At 42.4% G+C, this 24,729-nt stretch overlaps 2 protein-coding genes across 3 annotated transcripts in view; one reads left to right on the forward strand and one right to left on the reverse strand.

The window, feature by feature from the left end:
• LOC109401731 (mucin-5AC-like) overlaps positions 1-24,729 on the reverse strand; it is a 445,165-nt gene that overhangs the window by 112,050 nt on the left and 308,386 nt on the right. The window lies entirely within an intron of this gene.
• LOC134292097 (uncharacterized) lies at positions 17,046-19,378 on the forward strand. The gene is made up of 2 exons (XM_062860855.1): positions 17,046-17,607; positions 18,267-19,378. The coding sequence occupies exon 2, from the start codon at positions 18,488-18,490 to the stop codon at positions 19,181-19,183; it is 696 nt and encodes a 231-aa protein (XP_062716839.1). The 5' UTR covers positions 17,046-17,607; positions 18,267-18,487; the 3' UTR covers positions 19,184-19,378.

Genomic DNA, 24,729 nt, shown 5'->3' on the forward strand with positions numbered 1-24,729 from the left:
ATTCCAGCTGGAATTCTTCAAGCAATCCCCATTAGGACTCCTTTAGAAATACTTCTAGGGAATTCTCCTGGCATACTTACTTTCTGCAATACTTTCGGGAAATCCTCCTGAGATTCCCTCAGAAATTCCTCCTGCGATTCCATCAGGGATTCCTCCAGTATACTTCTACCGATTCTTTCAAGGAGAACTGCAGGCATTCCTCCAGGCATTTGTTAGAGGAACTACTTTAAGGATACCCCCGGCATTCCTGGTCTAGGATTTCTCCAGAAATTTCTTCTATGAAATCTCCCGGAATTCTAAGAATTCTGTGGAACTTTTGAAATTATGCTACGGATTCTTCTAGAGCTTTCTCCTGACTTTTTTGCTGGGATCTTTACAAGCAAACTTCCTGTAATTCTTGCAGAAATTTCTTTCATTGTTTTACCACGGATTTCTACAAGGACTCATCCAGGAATTCCTTCAGAGATTTTATCCAAAGATTCCTCCAGAAATTCCTGCAGAAACTCATTTTGGCCTTCCTCCAAGGATACCTCAAACAACTTTTCCTGCGGTTCTTCCAGCAATTCCTCCAGAAATTCTCACTAGAATTCGTCCAGAAATTCTTCTAGTGATTCCTATACGAATTTATCCTAGCATTGTGGCTGGAATTGTTCCGGGAAATCTTCCTGAGATTCCTTCATCCTGCGATTCATTCAGGGCCTTCGTTATAAATTCTTCCAAAATACCTTTACCGGTTGTCGCAGGGACTTTTTTTCTTTGGATTCTCCCAGGCATTTCCTGTATAGTTTCCTTTAACAATTCCGCCTAGGATTTACGCTGAGATTTCTACAATGATACATTCCAGAATCCTTCTAATAATACCTTCTGAGATTTTTCCTGTGATGTCTTCAGAAGCTCTCCGGTGATTCCTCCAGGAATTTTTATTCTAGATATTTTATCCAAGAATTCTCTCATTTGCTTCTCATGCTCTTACTCCAGGAATTTCAGGTGGATTTCTCAAGCTATTCCTACTGTGGTTCTATCAGCAACTCCTCCTAGGACTCATCCAAAAATTCTTACTGAAATACCTACCGGAATTCTTCTAAGAATTTCTCCAGGGATTCCTCCAAAAACTTGCTGGGATTATTCAAGGCAATCTTCAAAGCAGCCTTGCCTTCAGTGTTTCTTCCTGGAAATCCCAAAGGATTTTTTTCCTGGGATTTCTCCAAATATTTATCATTGGATTCCTCCAGGAATTCCTCTTGAATTTTACCCAAGAACTCCTTCTGGGATTCCACAAGCGATTCCTGCTACCTCTAATGTTTCAGCAAAGCCTCCTAGGTCTCCTTCAGAAATTCTTATAGTGATACCTGCAGGAATCCCTCTAGGGATTTCTTCTGACATTTTTGATGGGATTCTTGTAGGCAATTTTCCTTGGATACTTTCAGTAATGCCTTTGATTCATGCAGGGATCCAGGGATTTTTGAGTCTTAACATCCAGAAGATCCTCTAGAGTTTTTGTTCATGGATTACTCTAGAAATTAATCATGATATTACTCCTGAAACTCCTTTTGGCCTTCTTCAAGGGATTCCAGCTGAAGAAATCCCAATATAAATCTCTAGAGGACTCCCTAAACGAATTTCGGGAATAGTTGGAATTTCCAAAGAAATCCTAGGAGGTATTACTAGAAAAATCTCTAGTGAAATTCAACAGGAATGTACGGGAAAAACTTGTAATTAATTAGAAGGCACAGAATATTGCCAATTGACAAATATAGATGGGTGGAATTCGGAACCACGATTCCGTGTTCGCTAGACCGCAGTATGGCCATTTCTTTGCGAGTTCCTTCAGCATGTTTTTTTTTAAATTTCTGCGGTAGTTTTATGGAAATTTAATTTATTTAATTTCTTTGGATTTTTTTAATTTATTCAATGGCTGTTCTTCTGAAATTATTTTAGCATTTTTTTCAGTTGTTTTTCAAATTTCTCAGGCAATTTTATCGTGATTTATTTTGCAATTCTTTATTATTTAATTTGATGATTTTGTGGCTATATCGGTCTTTTTCTACTCATAGTATAAGGGAGTACAGATCAAAGTGGATAATGAAATGATAGATATGATAGAATTCGCTAGGTAGCGAACAAGTGTGAAAATTTATAGAAGGTGAAATTAGGCAAGTAGGCCATGTATTGAACGAATACATCGAATGCGTGAAACTTCTGCCGTGCGACCTGTGCTTTTAAACAGATCGGCTTGGTTGGTAGTTCATACCACCTTACCAAGACTGGCAAAAGTTTCAGGCACCCGACTGCCTATGTATTGTCCTGTTTTCATCAAAAATGCTATCGATCGGTAGCTTTTTCGGAATTCGCACTCCGTTCATAGAGGTATGTCTATATCGCGGCGTGTTCTTCCTATTAGCTTTTTTCGATCTTATAGGATAGAACACTTTTCTTTTTAAGCCAAACTTTTTATATCATATTCTTGTTTATCGACCGTATTCTATTATTAACTTGATGATTTTGTGGCTATATCGGTCTCTTTCTACTCATAGTATAAGGGAGTAGAGATCAAAGTGGATAATGAAATGATAGATATGATGATGATTCACGCATTCGATGTATTCGTTCAATACATGGCCTACTTGCCTAATTTCACCTTCTATAAATTTTCACACTTGTTCGCTACCTAGCGAATTCTATCATATCTATCATTTCATTATCCACTTTGATCTCTACTCCCTTATACTATGAGTAGAAAGAGACCGATATAGCCACAAAATCATCAAGTTAATAATAGAATACGGTCGATAAACAAGAAAATGATTTATTATTTAATTCTATTTATATCTATTGCCTCTGAAAATTACTGAATTGGAAATTCAGAAATTCTAAACTGGGCTTGCTTGAAGATAATCTTATGAAATTCACGGAAAGCTTCCCGACAAATTCCCGAAGAAATTACTGGAAAAATTTCTATCAAAATTATCTTAGAACTTTCAAAGTAGTTTCAAATGAATCCATATAAGAATTACCAGTGGAATTCCTGAAGAAAGTATTAGGGTTTTTTTTTAATTGGCTGAATCCAATCTCAAAATAAATTGCCAAAATATATTCTTTAATCATTTTCACAAACACAAACAAAAAAAAATCAAAGTAATTCTTAAAGAATTTTCCGAAATCATCGAAGGAATTCTCGAATAAAATTTTGAAAGAATTCCAAATGTAATTGTCGTAGTATCACCGTGATAGAATTTTTAAAGAATCACCAAAGATTTTTTTCAAATCCGAATCAATTTCCAAAGAATTTACCAAGTTCCCAAAGTAATAATCGAAGTTTTGCAAAATTGCTGATAAAATTCCCAAATAAATTTTCAGTGCAAGTATTATCGGAATTGCCGAAGGTATTCCAAAATTATCTGCTGCAGGAATTCCTAAAATAATTACTGATGAAATCTAGAAGAAATATTCCAAAGAATTTTAATTAAAATTATAGAAGATATTTATAAAAGAATTTCCAAAGAAGTTTTAGAAGAAATACGCGAAGGAATACCAAATAGTATAGATAATTAAAGTAAAAAAAAATCGACGAAAATCCCAAAAAAAGTAAAATGATTTGCCGAACATATTTCCAAAAAAGTTGTGAGGAAGTTCCCAGAGTCATTGTCGAATGAAATACCAAAGGCTTTACTAAAAGAACTTTGAAAAGAAAATATTAATAGAATTGCTGACATTAACAAAACAAGGCTTGAAAGACCACTAATATTACCTAATAAATTCTTAAAGAAATTGCCGAAGGGGATCCAAAGATATTACTGAAGAAATTTGCCAAATCTAAAGGAATTACTGAGAGATCTGCAAAAGAAGTCTATATTGAAATAAATTGCAAAACAATTTCCAAAATACAAATTCCATGTATTATACGCAATCAAGTTATCAAGTTCCCAAACCTCACATCAGCACAACGGTTTGGATTTTCCAAAAAAAAAAGCTGTTCTTTAAAATATAGCGCGTTTAAATTTCCGTTCTATTTTTTCCGTGACGCAGAATACCATTATACTAAGAAATTGAGGGTGGATCGGTATTGCCTTTTACAAAAATAGCAAAATTACTTAGAAGCCACTGAAACTGGCACCCTCTAGGCACCCCCTAGGAAAAAATCCTAGATACGCCAATGGTTGTTGGATGACCGCAACCACTCTTTAACTTCTTCAATTTTCTGCAATACTGTTTGCTACCAAATGTGCATCCATTTTTATCATTTCACGAGGAAGGACAATGTGCAGCTGCCCCAATCACGTGCCACTTTTCACGCGATCGAGATTTTCTTTGCTCCTGCCACAAACACGCGTCACTTTTCGTTTTTTTCCGCCAAACAATGCCACCCGATCGCAGTCCCCATCGCAACTGCCCCAAACACGCGTTATTTCTGGATCAGCATTTAAAAGGGCATACAAGCATTGGTAAACAATGACTTCACACGTCACTCCTGAGCCCCCATCAGCTTATTCCAGAAACGATGCTGAAAACAATAGCTTACTTAAAGGCATCCATAAGGATGGTTGAACATACTGTTGACGTTATTCAAAAATACAGCATGCTCGAGGAATAGTACTTCATTTATAATTTGATTTGCTATTGTTATTTCTTTACATGTTAAATGTTAAGCACCGCTAGATGGTATGCAGGTAATATATTTGCTTACAAGCTTTGAATGACTTTGCGGTCTTCGACAAAGTTTTTCGGCACATATTAGATTATAGTTCTATATAGTCGATTATGTGATTTATGTGAAAACAATGCTCCTCATGAGAAAATTGCAAAAAACGATGTTTTCCCATATAAACTCCCATACAAACTTCAAACGATTTTAGCACCGCTCAAATGTTAACGGATTTAGCTGAAAATTTGACCAGATATCGTAACGCTATAAAGAACGAAATTGAAAGAATGCCCATCGCACTTCTTGACATGTGGTATTTTGAGCCTCGCTGATAATGTGGAGCTAATTAACAATATTTGAATAATCCCGCCCGTATATAGCCTCAAATGAGACTTAAGTAGGGCAACTGATTATCTCGGAGAAACGCAAGGTCCACTGCACCATGGCGCAGTAAGGGCGTAATACTGTGGAAGACGCCTTAATACTCCAAAGGCTCCATTTGTGGTTAGGTTTTTATTAGACCCCCCTAACCATTCATTCCTTGGCATGGTAAGCATAAAGTCGCATTACACCATGATTTAGGGGTCGTCTGTTTGGTGGACTCTTACCACAGAAACAGGTGGTCCGTAGTGTTATTCTTATTAGCCAATTGAGTCGCCACCAGCACTACACAGCTATCTAGGCTGATCAAAGCAAAGCAAAGCAAAGCAAAGCAAAGATAACCGTACACATCGTAGTTGCTACTCCGTGATTGACCAGAACAATCGAAGTTGCACAGAGAGCCAATGAATGTGAAAGCTTGGGACTAGCTAACCATTCTCAATGTGCACAATTCGAGAGTTCAGCTATTTAAAGTCAATAACGGCGCTGGCCACGTCCTTACGGTCATCAGGAAAGGGAAGGAATGTTAGTTCGACAACCGTTGCTACTAGAAACCGTGGAATCCACAGCATCCCCACAGTTGTCACGGGAAGGAATGGTGGTTAGTAGGGTAGGGTAAGGTGTGGATCTAGGAGCCACCTCTGTTAGGTGATATGATCCACTAGTTATATGGAAATACACGTCGCGGTCTTCATCACGATTATGATTTATTTGATCACGATGACCACTGATCCCGGATTTCGTGCTCGCGTTTCCATCGCCCTACCGTGGAAACCGACTGATCTACGATTATTGTAGCGCGATTCTGAACCCGGATTTTTCACTCGCACTTCCATCGCCCTATCGAGAAAACCGACTGACCAACGAATATTGTCTACACAGCTATCTAGGCTGATCAGGAAAAGAAGTTAACATTTATGGTCAACTTCCAAACGTTATCTAAAGTTATTCACGAAGAAATTGTCAAAGGGATAACCAAAGAATTTGCAAAGAGATTCACATATAAATGTGCCAAGAAACTCTTCAAAAGATTACTGAAGAAATTTAAATGTAACTGTTGAAAAAAAAATACCTATAAATTATCAATTGAAGACATCGCCGAAGGAACTTCCGATGTAACTACTTGTGATGAGTCTTAACGAATTGCCGAAGTAGTTTCCAAAGAAATATTCAGAAGAAAAGAAATTTTCGATAAAATTCCCAATGAACTGAAACTTATTTTGCCCATGGTATGGCTAAAGGTACATAATTGTATTGTATATTTCAACACCTAATTAAAAATGTGCATAATTAAAAAAAAAGCATGAAGTGACAGAATTTTGTGCATAAGCTAAGTTAGGACTTTAATGGAGAAACTTAGTTCGCGAGAACAGGTGTTGCTTCCGGGCATTTGAGATGAGACCAAGAAGATTTCCAGGAAGTTCCCAGATCCCAGAGAGCCCAAACCAAGGGAGTTTCAAGAGATTTACTAGCGATTCAGGGGGGATCTCAGGGGGCGTTGAAGGTATTTCAGTGTGTTTTAGAGTGTGTCAGGAACGTTTTAAAGGCGTTCCGGGAGGTTTCATAGATGTTGGATAGCATTTCCTGGGATTTTCAAGGAGTTTCAGAAGATTTCTGAAGCCTTCTGTATATATTGCAAGCGAATAAATTCAGGGACATTTCAAATTGATTATGGGAATGGAATTATGAGGGTTTCGGAGCATTTCGAAGCATTTCATGAGGTTTTCAGAGTCATTTTAGAGGGATTTAGGAAGTTTTAAGAGTGTTTCATGGGGTTTCATAGTAATTTCAAGTGTATAACGGAGATTTCAGGGGCGCTTCAATGTGATTGTAGAGGTTTCAGAGGTGTGCCAAGGCATTTCAGGACCCCTTGAAACTCCCTTGCACTTCTTGAAACCTCCTGGGGCCCTCTGAAGTGCTCCTGAGACCAAGCCCGTGCACAAGGAGGGGGGGGGGGGTTGGTTGTTAAACCCTCCCCATTAGCGACGCTCCACACACTAGGCGCCCCTCCGCCTTTTGCCGAAATTGAAAAAAAAAACCTCCCTGGGCGCCACTTCTGTGCACGGGCCTGCCTGAGACATCCAGGTACTCCCATCCCAGTGTTGAAAATGTTATTTTGACTTATCTAGATTCAATCACTACTGTTCATTTCATAAGCTTAACCTGAAAATATGATATGCGTTTGGAAAACTTGTGCGGCTAGATCAGTCGTACAATAAAGTCTCGTAAAATCCGCTTTCAATCCCGTCGACTCTCTTCGAAAAATGTCAATTGATATTCATTATGAATATCTCTTGACATTTTCGAAGATAGTCGGTGACATTTACCCTTAATATTAGAGATAGAGCGGGTTTTCCGTGACCTTCTTGTAGAGCTGGTCTAGCCGCACTCGTTTTTCATACATCATATTTTCAGTTTCATCTCCTGAAATAAGCTGTAGGCGATTGAATCTCAGTATGCCAAAATGACATTTTCAGTGGGACCTCCTGAAGCGCCCCAGAGACCCACTGGAACCTCTTGGAAACTCCTTGGGAACCTCTGAAACACTCCTGAGACCCCCAAAAACGCCCCTGTGGGATTCTTTGGAATTATCCTAAGAACCCCCTGAAACTCTCTGGAGCCCTGCTAAAACCCCATAAACTCCTCTGAGATCCCCTGAAACTTACCTAAAGCGCCTCTGAGAACTCCTGGGATCACCTGAAACCCCTGCTGCGACCCCCTGGTATCGCCTAGAAACGCTACGGAGATCTCCTGGTACCCCCGTAGCCCAGCTAACACAAAGTCTTATGTGATGTTGAATAAGATGCTAAGGTGGAGGCCATATGTGTACCTGCTTCCATTTAACCGCGTGTAAAGTGTGTGTATATCGCCTGCACTTTTGCATCTTATTCAACATCATATGCGATCGTTTGTTGACTGGGAACCCCCTGAATCCTCCTGAAATGCCCTTGCAACTTCCCGTTCCTTTCTCCTGTCAACGTCCTTTGCCGCCGTTGCCATACTATGGAATAGTTACCGCTATTATTACATTTTCTTCTGAACAATTTTTGCTCTGAATAGTTATCTCTCCCTTTTTTATGCAAAAATGAAAAGTGCATGAAACTAACCTGCCTAAAAAGAGTGTGTAAGTGAAAGAGAGATATACAATGCAAATTCCTAATTTATTAACTAAGCGATTCCCCAAGAACATTTCTGGAGCAGTTTCCAATGGAATTGCCGAAAAAAAAATTCGGCCGAGTTCCCAAAGAAGCTATTGAATGAACTTCCAAATGAATTGCCGAGGAAATTTCAAATGAAATGGTCTATGGTGTGCCGAATGCAAAACAACAAAATTGTAACGCCAGAAAGAAAATGAAATCAATGGTGAAATTTGTGGAAGAATTTCTGAAAGTTTAACCAAACTCTTTTGAAAACAATTTGAAACAGTTTCTCAACTGATTTCTGTTGCCTTACGTAGGCATTTATGGAAAAAACAGTGCCAATCGTGAAAGAAGTTCGCATTTGCTCAGATAAGGGCTACTGCCAAACGACGATTTGTGTCGGCTTGGTGTAAACTTGTTTGACGACGGTGCTGAGAGTGGAACCCATGATCGTCTTACGAAATAAACTTATGAATCTCGAGGCTGTGTAGCCCCATCATTGGGTAATTACGTGACTGCAATCATCGGATTTGCTTTTACAGTTTATAACTAAACCTTCGAAATTCTACTGCATTATCTAACCATGTGTCACCCACCTGTCCACATTCGAAGCCATCGTCAGACAATTAATCGCGAATAAATCTCGATACTTATCGACTTAGCTAAGTACTCTCTTAGTACAGTTCAAGTTCAATCTAATCGCACCCGCAAGATTCATCAACGTCTTTCGCAGACTTCTCATTACCGTTCGATAATGTTTCTACTGTGGAGCTTCCTCTCCAAACAGATCAGTGGTTTCCAACCTGGTTCATACCTTCCACTCATCTACCGTAAGCATAAATGTTGAAGCAAAATCGACGCATTTCTTCACAAGTAGAAGAAAAATCTCAACAATAGCTGAATTTAATATGGAGATCGTAAATATTTTAGCACAAGTACAAACTTCAACAGGTGTCTTCAGCAATCTGGAGACAGCAGGTACGGGCCCATATAGCCGAGGCGGTAAACGCACGGGTATTCAGCATGACCATGCTGAGGGTGACGGGTTCGATTCCCGGTCGGTCCAGGATCTTTTCGTAAAGGAAATTTCCTTGACTTCCTTGGGCATAGAGTATCTTCGTGCCTGCCACACGATATACGCATGCAAAATGGTCATTGGCAGAGGAAGCTCTCAGTTAATAACTGTGGAAGTGCTCATAGAACACTAAGCTTAGAAGCAGGCTTTGTCCCAATGAGGACGTTACGCCAAGAAGAAGAAGAAGAAGAAGGTACGATCCCCGTTCCGGTCGGAGAAATTTTCTCGACTTCCTGAACATAGTGTATAATTATGTAGGAAACATGCAATGGCAGACAACGGAAGCCCTTAAATAAGGATCTGTCCATAAACTACGTAAACTCTTAGGGGGAGGGCGTGGGTCTGGCCAAAATCTACGCTCCATACAATTTTCGAAAATTTTGTATGAACAAAAGTCTACGGGATTTGAGATGACCCAAAAAAAAGTCTTCGTAGTTTAAGGACAGCGCCTTAATATTCGTGTAAGTACCCAGAGAACACAAAATTGAAGAGAGGCAGTTCAAGTTCCATTTGGAACGTCGTGCCAGATAGAAGGAGACGGGCTTGGTGGTCTAGTGGCTACCGCTTCTGATTCGTAAGCAGAAGGTCATGAGTTCAATCCCTGGCCCGCCCCTTTCATCCTACTTTGTATCTTTCTATCCACTTTCTCTCTCTCTTTTCTCTACATATGCAACCCTTGTATATTCATATGTTCATAGCCATCGCTAGAACCAGAAACGAATTGCAAAAATTCGTTTCCCTTCCTTCCAACTTCCACAGCACAGTGTATATGACGCCTGCAAGTTATGCAATCAACTCGAACTGTGCCGCTTGCCCTAGTAATCAACACCCTCAATCTATCACCTTACGAACACTATAAATATTCCCTATCCATAGATTGCATCACCGACCCAACGGCTACTCCCAGATCTCCCATCCTTTCCGTTTAACAAATACCCCTGTCCATGCTGGTTGTAGGGATGCAGAGGTGATCTCGGTCTTTAGTAGCAACAAACAGCACATTCTAACATTCCTTTCCCTTCCCAACTGACTTATAAGGACGTGGCCGGCGCCGATATTGCTCAAAAATGTATGAGCTGCCTAAATTGCGCTTCGAGAATAAGTGGAGTATCCCAGCCCTTATTCATTTGGATCTCAGTGCAATTGGTACCAGCTCAGATCAATCACGGAGGAGCAACCATTGACATGTATAGCCAGATTTGATCGTTTTGAACGTTTGATCGAGCATTGTTAGCTCTTGACAATTCTAAAGACGTTGGATGTTTCTGAAATTTAAGATATTTTTAAAGTTACAGAAAAAGTTTATCAGACTCTGAGACATAAAAAAAAGTTTCTAGTGTTTGTTGTAAAAGTTTCACAATTGCATCGTTGAATATGTGTATTAACTATTTTCCTAAACAGCCCCTACAATCACCGGTTGAGGTCCTCTGTGTAAGACAATAACACTGCGAGAAAAGTGAAGCATCGCGCTTTGTGGTGGCAATCAACCGTCGTCGTCGCCACATCGGACAGTCGATCGCAAATCATTCAATCAGACTGAGGCGTGTGTCCGTCATCATCGTCGACGTCGATGCTACGAAGTGTTGATCAACCCGCGCGAACAACCATCTTCAGCACAGATGAGCAGGTGGAGAAGAGTTTACTACGGGCTCTAATTAACATAAACGGAGCGTGATTGGCGGCGGCGAGGTGAGAGAAGCTCGCTCGGTCATTGCATGAACGATTTTTGCTTTGATTCGGAGGTTCGTACCTACCTCTACCGAAGGGGGTCGATCGGTCAGTGTTCAATAGATTTGTTAGGAAGGAAGTTACGCCGGCGTCAAGAGGCAGGAAACTTACAATGTTGCTGTTGGGTTTTAATGTTTGTCGGAGCGATAGTTTTGTGATGAATATGATTAGAATAGCCACTGTGGCACATGTCCTACAGTGTAAAAAAATGGAAGTCTTCCTTCACTTATGGTAGAAACCTACTTCGTCAGAACCCGTATAACCCGAGCAGGAATGAATAACTGCCACATAACTGGAGCATACCAAAGTCAGGTACCATACCAAAACAAGGTATTGGAAGGTTATCCAGGTATTGAAAATAACTTTTTTGGTATTTTGTAGGTATTGAAGAAATACCTCAACGAGTTATTGATGTGGTGTTGAGGACTGCTTGAGGTATTATCAGGCCCGGATTAAGGATTGCGGGGGCCCGGGGCCAGAGCGGATGTGAAGGCCCCTCTGAGGTACAAATGCCATGAGCAAATAAGCTTTTCTTTGTTTTTGTGATTGTTTAGCATGCAAAAAATGTTTTTGTTGGGGTCCCTAAAATGTGGGGGCCCGGGGCCCTGGCCTCCCCGGCCCCCCCTTAGATCCGGCCCTGGGTATTATTCAATTATGGAAAAATCGCTATTTCCCGAGCAGGAGAAAATAGCTAAAGAATAACTAACTCAGGTATGGAAAACCGAATACCTACAACCTGAATGAGGTATTAGGTAGCCCTGCATAAGAGGTAAAATACCTAAAATAATAACTGGTGTGTATGTAAAGACCCTAAGTCGCTATCACTCTTATTATTTCATATTAATTAGTAAATATAATGTAATTGTCACTTATGTGGAACATTGGTACTTTTACCCTAGTAGCGATAAAGTTTGCGTTTAAATGTAAAAACAGTAAATATAATGTGTCGCCCGAGTACGCACATGTGAATCAACGGTCCACCGTTAAGATAAACAAAGACCTAGAGGTCAGAACGCTCCGAGCGAGCACGTTGGAATCTATGAACCACCGTTAACGTAAATAGTAAATAGCGAGTCACGTGGGGTTCAACGAATGTTCGTTAACACCCAAAGGTATGAACTAGGTAGCCAAAACAGACGTGTACAGTCATAAATATTACTTGAAAGCCAACTTATAAAAGACATTACAATGTTCAGAGGGGGGCAGTCAGTATGTAGTCAGTTAATAGTTGAGTTTATAGAAGTCAGTTGATAGGAGTTAGTTTATAGATGAAAGTCTATATGGAACTCTAGATGGGGAAGTCTAGAGAGTGAAAGTGAGAGCTGTGCTCAATTGTTAAGTTTTAGTTTTAAGTGTTTTAGTTTTATAAGAACAATGGACAATATAAGTGAAGAAAGGAAGTGATGTAGCAGCTATCAATTTGATGACAGTACCATGGGGGGAAAGGGAAATAAAGTACATCTTTTTGTACATGTACTCTGTGCATAACGCGTAAATAATTACATCAGATATGCCGATACCTAAATAATAATTGGCGGTTTTTCCATACAAATAGCGATTTTTCCATAATTCAATAATACCTCAAGCAGTCCTCAACACCAAACCAATAACTCGTTGAGGTATTGTATCAATACCTACAAAATACCCAAATAAGTTATTTGCAATACCTGGATAACCGACCAATACCTTGTCTTGTTATGATACCTGATTTTGGTATGCTCCAGTTATGTGGCAGTTATTCATTCCTGCTCGGGTTGTATGGAAAAATCTCCGATTATTATTTAGGTATTGCCATACCTGATGTCATTATTCATGCGTTATGCATAGAATACACACCAGTTATTATTTTAGGTATTTTACCTCTTATGCAGGGCTACTTAATACCTCATTCAGGTTGTAGGTATTCGTTTATTCATACCTGTGCTAATTATTCTTCAGCTATTTTCTCCTGCTCGGGAATACCCTGGAATCTCCGAAACCTTCTGAAACGTCTTGAAACGCCTCTGGAACCCTCGTGAAGCTAATTGAAGAGTCGGTGGAGCCTCTTACAACCTTCTAAAAAATCATCAAACGCCCTGAAATGACTTGAACCACCTCTGATCCTTCCGGTTTTGTCACCTGCTAGGTGTTAGGTTCACCGTATAGTCCAGTGAGCTCGTGGTTCAGCCTGCTCCACAACGCACCGTTTTCATGCACATCACAGAAAATCGTTTCTAGCACGTGTGGCTTGAAAACTCCGAGTGATTGGAGGTCCTCCTCGACATTGGTCCATGTATCGTGTCCACAGAGTACAACCAGTCTTATGAGCGGTTTGTACATGGTACCAAGGATGGGAAAACTCACTTGCAGAGAGCTACACCCGTTCGCTGTTTTCTCAGCTAAGACGTGTGCTATCAAGAAACGATGTATGGACGACTTTTGCCTTGTGGTGTTTTCTAAAAGTTTGCCGAATAGAGTAGGGGTCGCACACGCATACCAAAGTCGTGACAGAGCTGTGAAAGCGACTCTCCACGAGGTGAGTGTAATTTACATTCACCTCGTGGAGAGTTGCCTTTGCAGCTCCCTCATGACTTCGGCATGTGTGAGCGACCCTTACTCTATTCGGCAAACTTTTAGAAAAAAAAACCAGATTAATCCACCTAGTGGTGATAGTGCCTTTCTCGTCGAATATGTACTAATAATCTTTCCGTCGACGCAATCAATCTTGCCTAAGAGTCAGTGATCAGCCCCAAAATTTGGGGCCCAAATCTCTGTGCTTTGGTAACGGACGAGAAGGAGGAAATGCTCATAACAGCCATCTGGGACTGTACCACCTACGAATTTCTGAAGCATGAGAATACTTTATTTAGAAATTCAAGGTCATCATCGAATTGGGGCACTTATTCCTACGTTATGTTCAACGTATGGGCAGAGCCGAAAGTATCAGACCTTTTAGTTGACTGCTTGATAATCTTCACTGGAGGCTGATTCATACCAAGATGACAATTACTAGCTAGGATTTAACTTTTTCATAGATCATTTTGACAAAGTTTAATCTGCACACTTTATGCTATATTTTATTATCATTGCTTACAAGATCCATGTAAAATTTGTTATGTAGTGATTTGAATTGCCAATGTTATATCACATTCAAATATAAACCACATTACAGAGCTCGCTCTCCAGTCGCATCAAAATTTTGCGCAGTAATTTTAGACGCAAATAAAGATTTCAAAGAATGTTCGGGGCTGATGCGCTTAAATTTTATTTTTTCCATATAACGTTGACCCATCCTACTGTAAATTTACATCTCAGGAATCTAAAATTGTGTGATTTAATGAGATCGCTTTAGTTTTTTTTAGGTTTTTGGTTCTCTTACACATATCCATCGCTTGCATTGATTTAGTTCACATTCGTAATTCCGCTGAAGCACCCAACGCTGCTTCTGCAACACCACCGGCAGCCTCTTATGTAGTCTATGTCTATTTTGTATTGCTTACGAGACCCCCGGAAATGATTCCGGAACACTACCTTATGTTCACTAGTATATGAAAACTAATAATCAGGTTACCTGGATTTAAAAACACTACCGGTGGTAACTTCTGTGGACTGTGCCTATTTTCTTATTATCCACGCATCAGGTTACTGACAAAAAAGCAATTTGATACCGCAAGCATGGGTTTGATCCACTTTTATATATGTCCATTACCAGTGGGACACTCTTAACCGGTTCCGGAAAATTTACATGGTTCATTTTTACATTTGACCAATTCCGGCGGGACACCTGAAGCCGGTTGTGGAACGTAATCTCAGCTGATTTTCCTAATAACCGTTCATTAGCATATCGAAAAAACCGCGATTTGATGAAGCGCATGCATGGAGTTCGGTTCCCTTCTACATTTGACCACATCCGGAGGGACACCCGGAGCCGATTCCGGGACACTACTAGTTCTCCCAAGCATGGTCTGGGATATTTTTTCTTTGTAACCGTTCATCAGGATACCTTAAATGCCATTTGATGGGTCGCGAATATTTTTTTGGTTTGTTTTTGCATTCGGCCACTTTCACGAGACACCTCGAACCGATTCCGGAACACTATCCGTAGTTTCTAATGTGGGCTTAGCTTATTTTCTTGCTGATCGTACAAGTTATCGAAAAGGCTACGATTTGATGTGTCGCATGTATGAATTAGGCCACTTCCGGCGGGACATCAGGAACCGGTTCCGGGATGCTACCAGTTCAGATATGATCCGAAACCGGTTCCGTAACACTACCGGTCAGATATAGTGCACGACTATTTTCCTATTTACCGTTCATCAGGTTATAGAAAAAGCTGCGATTTGATGTGTCGCATGCATGGGTTTGTTTCACTTTTATATTTGGCCACTTCCAGCGGGACACCCGGAACCGGTTCCGGTATGCTTCGGTTTAGATATGGTCTTAGACTATTTTCCTGTCTACCGTTCATCAGGTTATACAAAAAGCTGCGTTTTGATGTGTCGCATGCTTGGGTTTGGTACACTTTTATATTTGGCCACTTCCGGCGGGACACCCGGAACCGGTTCCGGAAGACTACCGGTTCAGATATAGTCTGCGACTATTTTCCTGCTTACCGTTCATCAGATGAACGAAAATGCCGTGGTTTGATGGGTCGCATGCATGGGTTTGTTGCAATTTCATATCTGGTCCCTTCCTGGGGTACCGGTCCGGAACACCTAAATGGCCGTAACTCCGGAACGGCTGGACCGATTCAAACCATTTTCAATAGGAAACAATGGGACAATATTCCGCGTCGATTGAAATCTAAAGCGTTGAAATCGGATGATATTTACTATCCAAAAGTGAGGTGACATTTTTGTTCACATACACACATACACACGCACACACACACACATACATACATACACACACACATACACACATACAGACATCATCTCAACTCGTCGAACTGAATCGATTGGTATATAAGACTTGGCCCTCCGGGGGTTCTATCAAGATTTCATTTTTGGAGTGAACATATAGCCTTTCGGTACACCTTGGTGTACGAGAAAGGCAAAAAAACACAAGGAAAAAGTCGTCCATACATTGTTTCTTGATAGCACGCGTCTGAGCTGAGAAAACAGAAAATGAGTGTAACTCTCTGCAAGTGAGTGTTCCCATCCCTGCATGGTACATTTGGTGCGGGGTCAATCTTTTTTGACCGCAGTTTCTTCTAGAGCCCGTAGTAGACCAGACATCCACTGATGCTACGCCTTTTGGTTCATGACTCACACTGTTGTCATCCATCAGTGAGGATCCGAGGTAGACGAATTCGACACCACCTTGAAGCAATCCGTCTATCGTAACGTTACTTCCAAGAGAAATCCTGTCATGTTCGGTTCCACCAACCAGCATGTGCTATGCTTTTGGCGTATTCACTATCAATCTTAGCTATGCAACTTCATTTTTGAGGCGAGTGTAGAGCTCTGTCATCGTTCCAAATGTTCTGGCGCGGCTCAAACAGCGTCTGTTCTGGCATTCAGCGGCTGAGTATGAAATACTGTATTGCGTCAGCTATACCTAAGAAGGCAGCCCCTTCAACGCAATGTAGGCAGCGCGGCCCCGGTAAGGTAGCCTGCTGAAAATCTTCAAACACCCAGGAAAGCAATAGTAGAGTAAACGGATTGATTCAACGGCAACAGACCCGGCAACGAATAAAGGACAACGATTGGTAAGTCGGATCTTGGAACGTGAGAACTTTGAATGAACCCGCACGTGTTGGGCTCCTGGCTCGTGAACTGCAAAATGTCGGCGTTAATGTGGCCGCTATCCAGGAGATACGCTGGCCCAAAACTGGAGAACGCGAATTCCGAGCGGTGGATCCCATCGCCAACACTTCATTCAAGTACCACATCTACTACAGCGGCGGCGATAAGGCAGAACGCGGAGTTGGCTTTATAGTGATCGGGAAGTAGATAAAGCGAGTAGTTCGGTGGAAGCCGATAAGCGACCGAATCTGTGTGTTGAGGAGGGGCAAGTTCTTCAACTACAGCCTAATCAGCATCTATGCACCAACGAACGACAAACCCGATGACATGAAGGATGAGTTCTATGTGAGCCTTGATAAGGCCTACGGAGAGTGCCCAAAACAAGATGTCAAAATAGTCATCGGAAATTCAAATGCGCAGATCGACAGAGAAACTTTCTTTCGGCCTGTCATTGGAACGGAAAGCCTTCATTCTGTTACCAACGATAATCGTCTGCGCCTTGTGACATTCGCTGCTGCTAGAGGGATTGCAATCAGCAGTACCTACTTCGCACGTAAGAATATCCGAAAACACACCTGGCAACACCCGAGTGGTGACACTTGCTCCCAGATAGACCACGTGCTGGTCGACGGGCGACATTTCTCGGACGTCATAGATGTGAGGTCCTACAGAGGCCCGAACATCGACTCGGATCATTATCTTGTAGCCGCTAAAATTCGGGCGCGATTATCCAGCGTCACGAGTTCAAGAAACAACAGGACGATGCGTTTCAATATCCAGCGCTTGTCAGCCGAAGGGGTTGCTGTACAGTACCATCAGAAGCTAGACGAGAGGATAGGAGAGACCAACGGATCTGGAGATGTCAACAGCTTATGGGGAAGTATCCACGAAGCAGTGACAACAACAGCGCAAGAGGTCGGACGAGAACTGGTGTTTTCAACATGGTATGATGGTATGGCTGGATTCCGGGACACGCTGGAGTCAACGGAAACACCGAAGCTGACCGATTAGCGAATGAGGCCAGACGACAAAACCTCAGTCCCAGGTGAGGACATCTTGAGAGCGGTGAAGCAATCGATACGATGCCGCTGGAGTACACAATGGTATGGACGCAGAGAAGCAAAATTGAGACAAGTTAAGCACGATACGTACAGGTGGAAGGATCATGGTAGTGCGGCTGACCAACGCGCGCTGACGCGAGTCCGGATTGGTCACACGCGGCTTACACATATGTTCCTACTGAAGAAAGAACCCCCTCCTTCGTGTGAATGCTGTGGTACACTTCTGGATGTGCAGCACCTGATTTTGCAATGCAGAAAATACGATAATGAACGACGGGAAAAGAACATAGACTCAACCAGTTTACGAAGTGCTCTGAACAACGAAGAAGAAACCATTAAAAACATATTGAAATTTTTCCATGATACAGGATTGTACAGTAAGCTGTGAGAAGAACGATTTCATGTAATGTAATGAATTTGTAAATTGTAAAATATCCCTAGGACCGACACGAATGCACACTAATGTGTAAAGTGTCGAAAATAAATTAACTAACTAACTAACTAGCGCAAGAGGTGATTGGTACCGCTCAGCGACGCCAACGTAATGGTTGGTTTGACGAGGACTGCCAACGAGTGACGAACGAAAAGAATGCCGCCAGAAGTCGAATGCTAGTGGCCGGACCAGGCAGAACAGAGATCGGTACAGGGTTGCAAGAGCAGAAGAGAAACAAATCCACCGCAGGAAAAAAAAACGGCAACACGAAGAGAGTGTTATTGCTGAAGCGCAGGAAAGTATGGACAGGAAAGATATGCGGAGGTTTTATGCAACTGTCAATGGCGCGCGGCACAAGACTGCGCCAGTTCCCGCCATGTGCAATGGCCGGGAAGGAAATTTGCTGGCAGACAAAACAATGGTGGCAGCCAGGTGGAAGGAGCACTTCGAAGATTTGTTGAATGGTAGCAGCGAAGGAGCACCCAGGAACAGGACTAACATAATGGATGACAGTCAAGCAGTGGAACCACCAACACTGGATGAGGTTAAAAAGGCCCTTAAGGAGCTGAAAAACAGCAAGGCTGCAGGAAAGGACGAGATCCCGGTCGAACTTCTTAAGCACGGAAGCGAGCAGCTACATCAATCAATCCACCAAATTATTATAAAGATTTGGGAGGATGAAGCATTGCCGCCCAGTTGGTTGGATGGCCTCATATGCCCAATCTACAAGAAAGGGCACAAACTGGAGTGTGCCAATTATAGAGGGATTACGCTTTTAAATTCGGCGTATAAGATACGGCCGCGTGTCCTGTTCAACAGACTGCGACCTCTTGAGGAGTCCTTCGTCGGCGAATACCAGGGTGGTTTTCGTGAGGGTCGATCAACGACGGATCAAATGTTTGTCCTGCGGATGATCCTAGATAAATTTCGGGAATATAACTTGCAGACTCACCATCTGTTCATTGATTTTAAGGCAGCGTACGATTCAGTGAAATGAAATGAGCTTTGGCAGATAATGTCAGAACATGGTTTCCCGGCGAAACTAATTAGACTGATACGCGCAACGAAACGGAAGGGTGGATCTGAAAAGGCTGGCCCGTCACGGATAGAAGGGAACAGGGGGTTGCGACCGTTATTAGACCCTCAGCAATCACAGAGTTGGGCAGACAAATGGGAGGACCCCCCTTAGACGAAAACCACAAGTCGTGGTGAGTAGGGATGCCTAATCAACAAGGCATCGAAGAGTAGGTGCCAAGCGCGTGAAAGGTGGCGCGCTCGTCATCAAGCCCGAACAGTCTAAGTACTCGGACGTCTTGACGACGATGCGAAGTGACGCCACAGTATTAGTCGGGCGAAAGAGGCCCTTGGCGAAGGGGTCGAGGTGAGAGCTCATACAGTAGAGGCGACTCTGAAGGTTAAGCATCTAAAGGAGGTCACTGAAGCAGACGAGATCGTCACGCACGGCGGCAACAGTACGAAGAGTAGGTGACCAGCGCAGCCGTTCGGCTACGGAAGTGGCAGGCAGGGACACGGGTAGCCTTGGTACAGCTACCTGTGACGGCCATAAACAAGTTCGTTAAAGTAGGGAAAACCAAGGTGGGCTGGTCAGTATTCCATCTGACCTTTAATGAGCCACAGGAGGTTTGCTTCAGGTGACTTGAACCAGTAAACAAGTCAGGACAGAAGCAAGCTTTGCAGGAAATTCGGCGCCATAAGGCCATAAGGCACAAGGCTGCACAAGAAAGCCGCAGTGATCAAATCACAGTGCAGGTAACGCAGCTGAACCTGAACCACAGTGTGTGACGCAGCTCAGCAACTGATGTGTCAGGCGGTTTCTGAGTAGGGGACAGACGATAGGGACAGATATCGCCTATATCCGAGGCGGTAAACGCGCGGGTATTCAGCATGACCATGCTGAGGGTGACGCGTTCGATTCCCGGTCGGTCCAGGATCTTTTCGTAAAGGAAATTTCCTTGGCTTCCTTGGGCATAAAGTATCTTCGTGCCTGCCACACGATATACACATGCAAAATGGTCATTGACAGAGGAAGCTCTCAGTTAATAACTGTGGAAGTGCTCATAGAACACTAAGCTGAGAAGCAGGCTTTGTCCTAGTGAGGACGTTACGCCAAGAAGAAGAAGAAGAATTCTAAGCAGTCCTTGGCCTCTTTTCTGGTCACCGATGACGAACTTGCGGTGATAGCAAAGTTCCTTAGCGTAGGTAAGGCCCCAGGTCCGGAGTTCCGAATTCGGCCTTAAAAATAGCTATTGCAGAGGCTCCCGAGATGTTCAGGTTTGCTATGCAGAAATGCCTGGACGAGGGAGTTTTCCCAGAAGTTTGGAAGAGGCAAAGCCTGGTTCCATTGTCGAAGGCGGGGGACCCACCTGGAAACCCGTCGGCATATAGACCAATAGGCTTGATCGACACGGCGAGGAAGGTGCTCGAGAAGATCATCCTCAATAGAATGCTGATGTACACTGAGGGTGTGAATAGTCTCTCGAGCAGCCAGTTCGCTATCCTGTTGATTACAAAAACCGCCGGAATGGCGCTCCATCGTAAGAGAAGGGGTATTCGCTACTGGGCAATTTAAGAATTTTTGATGCATTCTATGAAAAGCTAAAAAGCTACAGCATGTTGAACTTTTTTGTGAGAGAAAAATAAGTTGCCTATCCCAAACATTTTGGCCACCTCCTGTACGAAGTGTACGATCACCAATGCTAATGCTCATGCTCAATATTGTTTCATAAAAAACTTTTGACTTTCTAGAAAGAACTCCTGACGAATATTGGGATCTAGATAATTACCAATGCTTTTCTGTATAGATAGTCGTAAGTCGTTGTAAATAAGGTAGGTATGTCAGGCGCTCCTTTCAGAGTGTCGACTCACCATTTTGCAGCCTTCATATACCACCGAATCCAAATAACTCATCTGGAATGTACTTAGCCTCCGGCAGTCCGATGCACCTCATCTCGCTACCGAACCAGCCACGTTTGATTGGCTCACATTTGTTCATCACAATCACTTGCCCTCCCCGAAGCCTTCCAAATGCACCCATTCACGATGGGCCATCTTTGTCGGTTCAGAAGGTACCTTGTACGGCCAAAGGCATCATCCGTTTCCCGCCAACAAGAACCTGTTCGAATACTCCACAAAGCTCACCTTCGGCGCCCTCCCTTAATTAATCGTGCGCGGTTGTTGACGGTTCGATTGCCGCAATTGGCACTAAATTAACCATCCGTTTAGTCTACGGACGGAGCATTCGACGCTTCTAGGGTGACGCAAAGTTCCACACTGCCTACTAGCCTAGTGGGACCCGCACCCACCCCCACAAACGATTCAGGGTTGCTTAAATCGGATGGATTGGCTTGGAGCTTCCTCAGTAAGGTCTGTCAGAGCGAGTGTTAGAAACTCGCAACAGCTCGCTTGAACTTCCCAAGTCTGGCGGGCAAATAATTTATGATGCGGTCCCCGGTTTCAATTATCGATTGCAATCGGGCAGTTAGCTGGTCTGAGGGGGGTTTCAATCAATTTGCTCAATGTGCGATGATGGGAAACCTCGCCAACGACGCCGCCATGTACCTGTAGTTGGAGGTCGGGTGATGGAGAGTTGTCAGTATGGTGTGGTGGCAGTGCTGATGAGACATCCAATCAACGACGATCTTGAAGGTAGCCGTTTGAGTTAGGGGCATTAGCATGGCGCTAACTGTTCGATTTAAATGCCTGACATTCCAATGACGTTGGATGTTATAAGTGCCGATAGGTTTGTATGTAAACCTTTGGTTTGGTGGATTTAAATTTGGCTTGTTTTGATAGTAGTCAATTTTTACTATTTTGTTCATTCTCAGCCAGATTCACGGATCCTTCGATTGTGTTCTTTTGGTGAGGATTCTTAGAACCAAATCCTTGTTAGTTATTGACAGTTGAATTGCTGTCGACACTCTGAAAGGAGCGCCTGACATACCCACCTTATTTACAATGACTTACGACTATCTATACAGAAAAGCATTGGTAACTATCTAGATCCCAATATTCGTCAGGAGTTCTTTCAAGAAAGTCAAAAGTTTTTTATGAAACAATATTGAGCATGAGCATTAGCGTTGGTGACCGTACACTTCGTACAGAAGGTGCCCAAAATGTTTGGGATAGGCAACTTATTTTTCTCTCACAAAAAAAGTTCAACATGCTGTAGCTTTTTAGCTTTTCATAGAGTGCATCAAACATTCTTAAATTTTTACTGTTTGTAAGCCCAGTGTACGCAAAATATGGCACCGCAAGCGAAAAATAGGCAACAAAGAAGGCACGGCAACAAGGCTTTGTTTTTTCGTTAGCAGATAATGACAAAATCGCTCCCGAGTTTGTTCATAACAAAAACGGTAAGGAATATTTCGACACTGATTTTTCATTAGGGCCTAACTGACATTTTCGAATTCTCTTCATCGATCCTCTCTTTGTGTTATCAAATAATGTATATTGAGTTTTCCAAAGATTTTTTGAATGAAATGCGCAGAAGACGACAACATCTTGCTATAGAAACAAAAAGAATAATGATTTTGTTTGTTTTGATCAAGTTATTAGTGAAAGAGAGAGTCGATGAAGAGAAATCGATCAAGTCAGTTAGGCCCTTATGAAAAATCATTGTCGATTTGTCTCGTTCTATTCACATCGTGAATGATCGACTCTGGGGATGGCAAGAGTCTTAATTCGTCCAAATGCTCATGAATTGGATGATGTCGGTCGAAAATTTCAGCAGAAAAGCCGAAATATCGGTACACGCACGGCAAGCGATATTTGTTTTATTGCTCTCATCGCTTGACATGCGTTTGTTGCGGAGCGCCTTTGTTACCGACATGCACCGCTTAGGACAAAGCGTTTGTTTTTCGGCGTGATCCTATATGTGCATCATTGGTACAAATGTGAGCTCGATTGGTTAATCTTTCGCGAAGCTTGAACTGTTCTCGTGAAACACTATTTTTCAGACAGCTTATTTTTGAACCGTCATATCTCAGAAACCAGTGAACCGAATTGACTGAAATTTTGAACGTATATCAATAATACATTAATGCTTCACAAGTTATTAAACCATAGGTACTTTTTAAACGATTAAAAAAGTTATTGCCAACTTTGACGTTGCCAAAGAGAACTTCGAGCGCTGCCGTGGGAGTCGAAGAGAACGCTCCAGACATCGCCATCAATCACATCCTTTGGGGATGGCCTAATTTTGATTGGATCGTTCTCACTTCGCCCTTTTACCACCACACAAGACACCGATAGGCCACAATTGGCCGAAAATAGTTGTGTTCATCCATTTGATATAGGGAAATAGTATATTTTCGGCAGTTTTGTTCTCTGCATCATGGGGTGTTTTTTGAAAACTTTTGACCTCAGAGTTGGTCTCAAATCCTTCCCAACCAAGCTGAATTATATGGGCAAGTTTCAAGAAACTTGACCGACAAAAACTCCTCATGACGAAGAGAAAAAACCTGCCGATAATACCCATCGTCATCCTACTTGGGTTATAGATCCCAAGTTTTACCAAAGGTTCGCCGGCATTCTAAACTCAACATGAGCTGACCAGGAAAGCTTGAGCAAGAATAACTATAACGTAGTTTACCTGTTCAGTCACATCGATTTCAGAATCAAAGAGACGCAAAGATCGAACGCATTTACGGTTTCGCCTTTCTGTGGAAATAACAATAGATGTTTTACTCAGATTCACCGAAAGACCGTATTGGCGACACCGCCCCTCAACGGTCGGACTCGATTATCCGGAGTGAGATCCTGATGCTTCTCAAACATATATCTGGGGAACGGAGAGCTGTATAAAGCTGAAATTTTGACACTTTGTCAAGCCAACTTCGATTAGTTATCAGTCAAAATTTCAGCTTCTTACAGCATTCCGTTTGCGAGATATAATTTTGAGAAGCGCCAGAACCCGACTCCGGATAATCGAGTCCGACCTGTACCTGAAGGGCGTTTTGCATCAGGTCGAAAAGGGTGCTGATGCACATACCGACTAACAATGTTAGATAGTCGTCGGCAAAACCATAAGTAAGAAAACTGCTATTATTGAGTTGCCTCAATAGCGTATTTGCTACGAGATTCCACATAGACGTGTGCGCCGCCGCGCCGCCGTCGCCGACGATTTTTTCACGCCGCCGCCGCCGCCAGTCAAGTTGACCCGGCGCGCCGCTGTTCCAATTTTTCCACGCCGCCGAACATAATTTCCCACGCCGATGAGAAAACGACAAAGATTTTTTTTTCTCGACAGCACTTTACGAACCATCTGTTTAAACCTGATATAAATTAGTGGCAAGTTTTAAACAGTTTGTAGGGGTATTAGGGGCATAATGGACACCCTAAGCAAATGAGTACGTTAGGCTTGTATAACAGAGTAAAACTTAACATATTATCAGTTGACTTACAACTTTAACTTGTTTCCTAAGTCTTTCAATCTTTTGCAGCAAGTAAAATGTCTTTATTGTGAAGAAATAATGAATTGTAAACCGTGAGTTTTTCAGGGCCGGTAGGAAAGGTACGGGGCGA

The sequence above is a fragment of the Aedes albopictus genome, chromosome 3 (assembly GCF_035046485.1).
Source record: "Aedes albopictus strain Foshan chromosome 3, AalbF5, whole genome shotgun sequence".
NCBI lineage: Eukaryota > Metazoa > Arthropoda > Insecta > Diptera > Culicidae > Aedes > Aedes albopictus.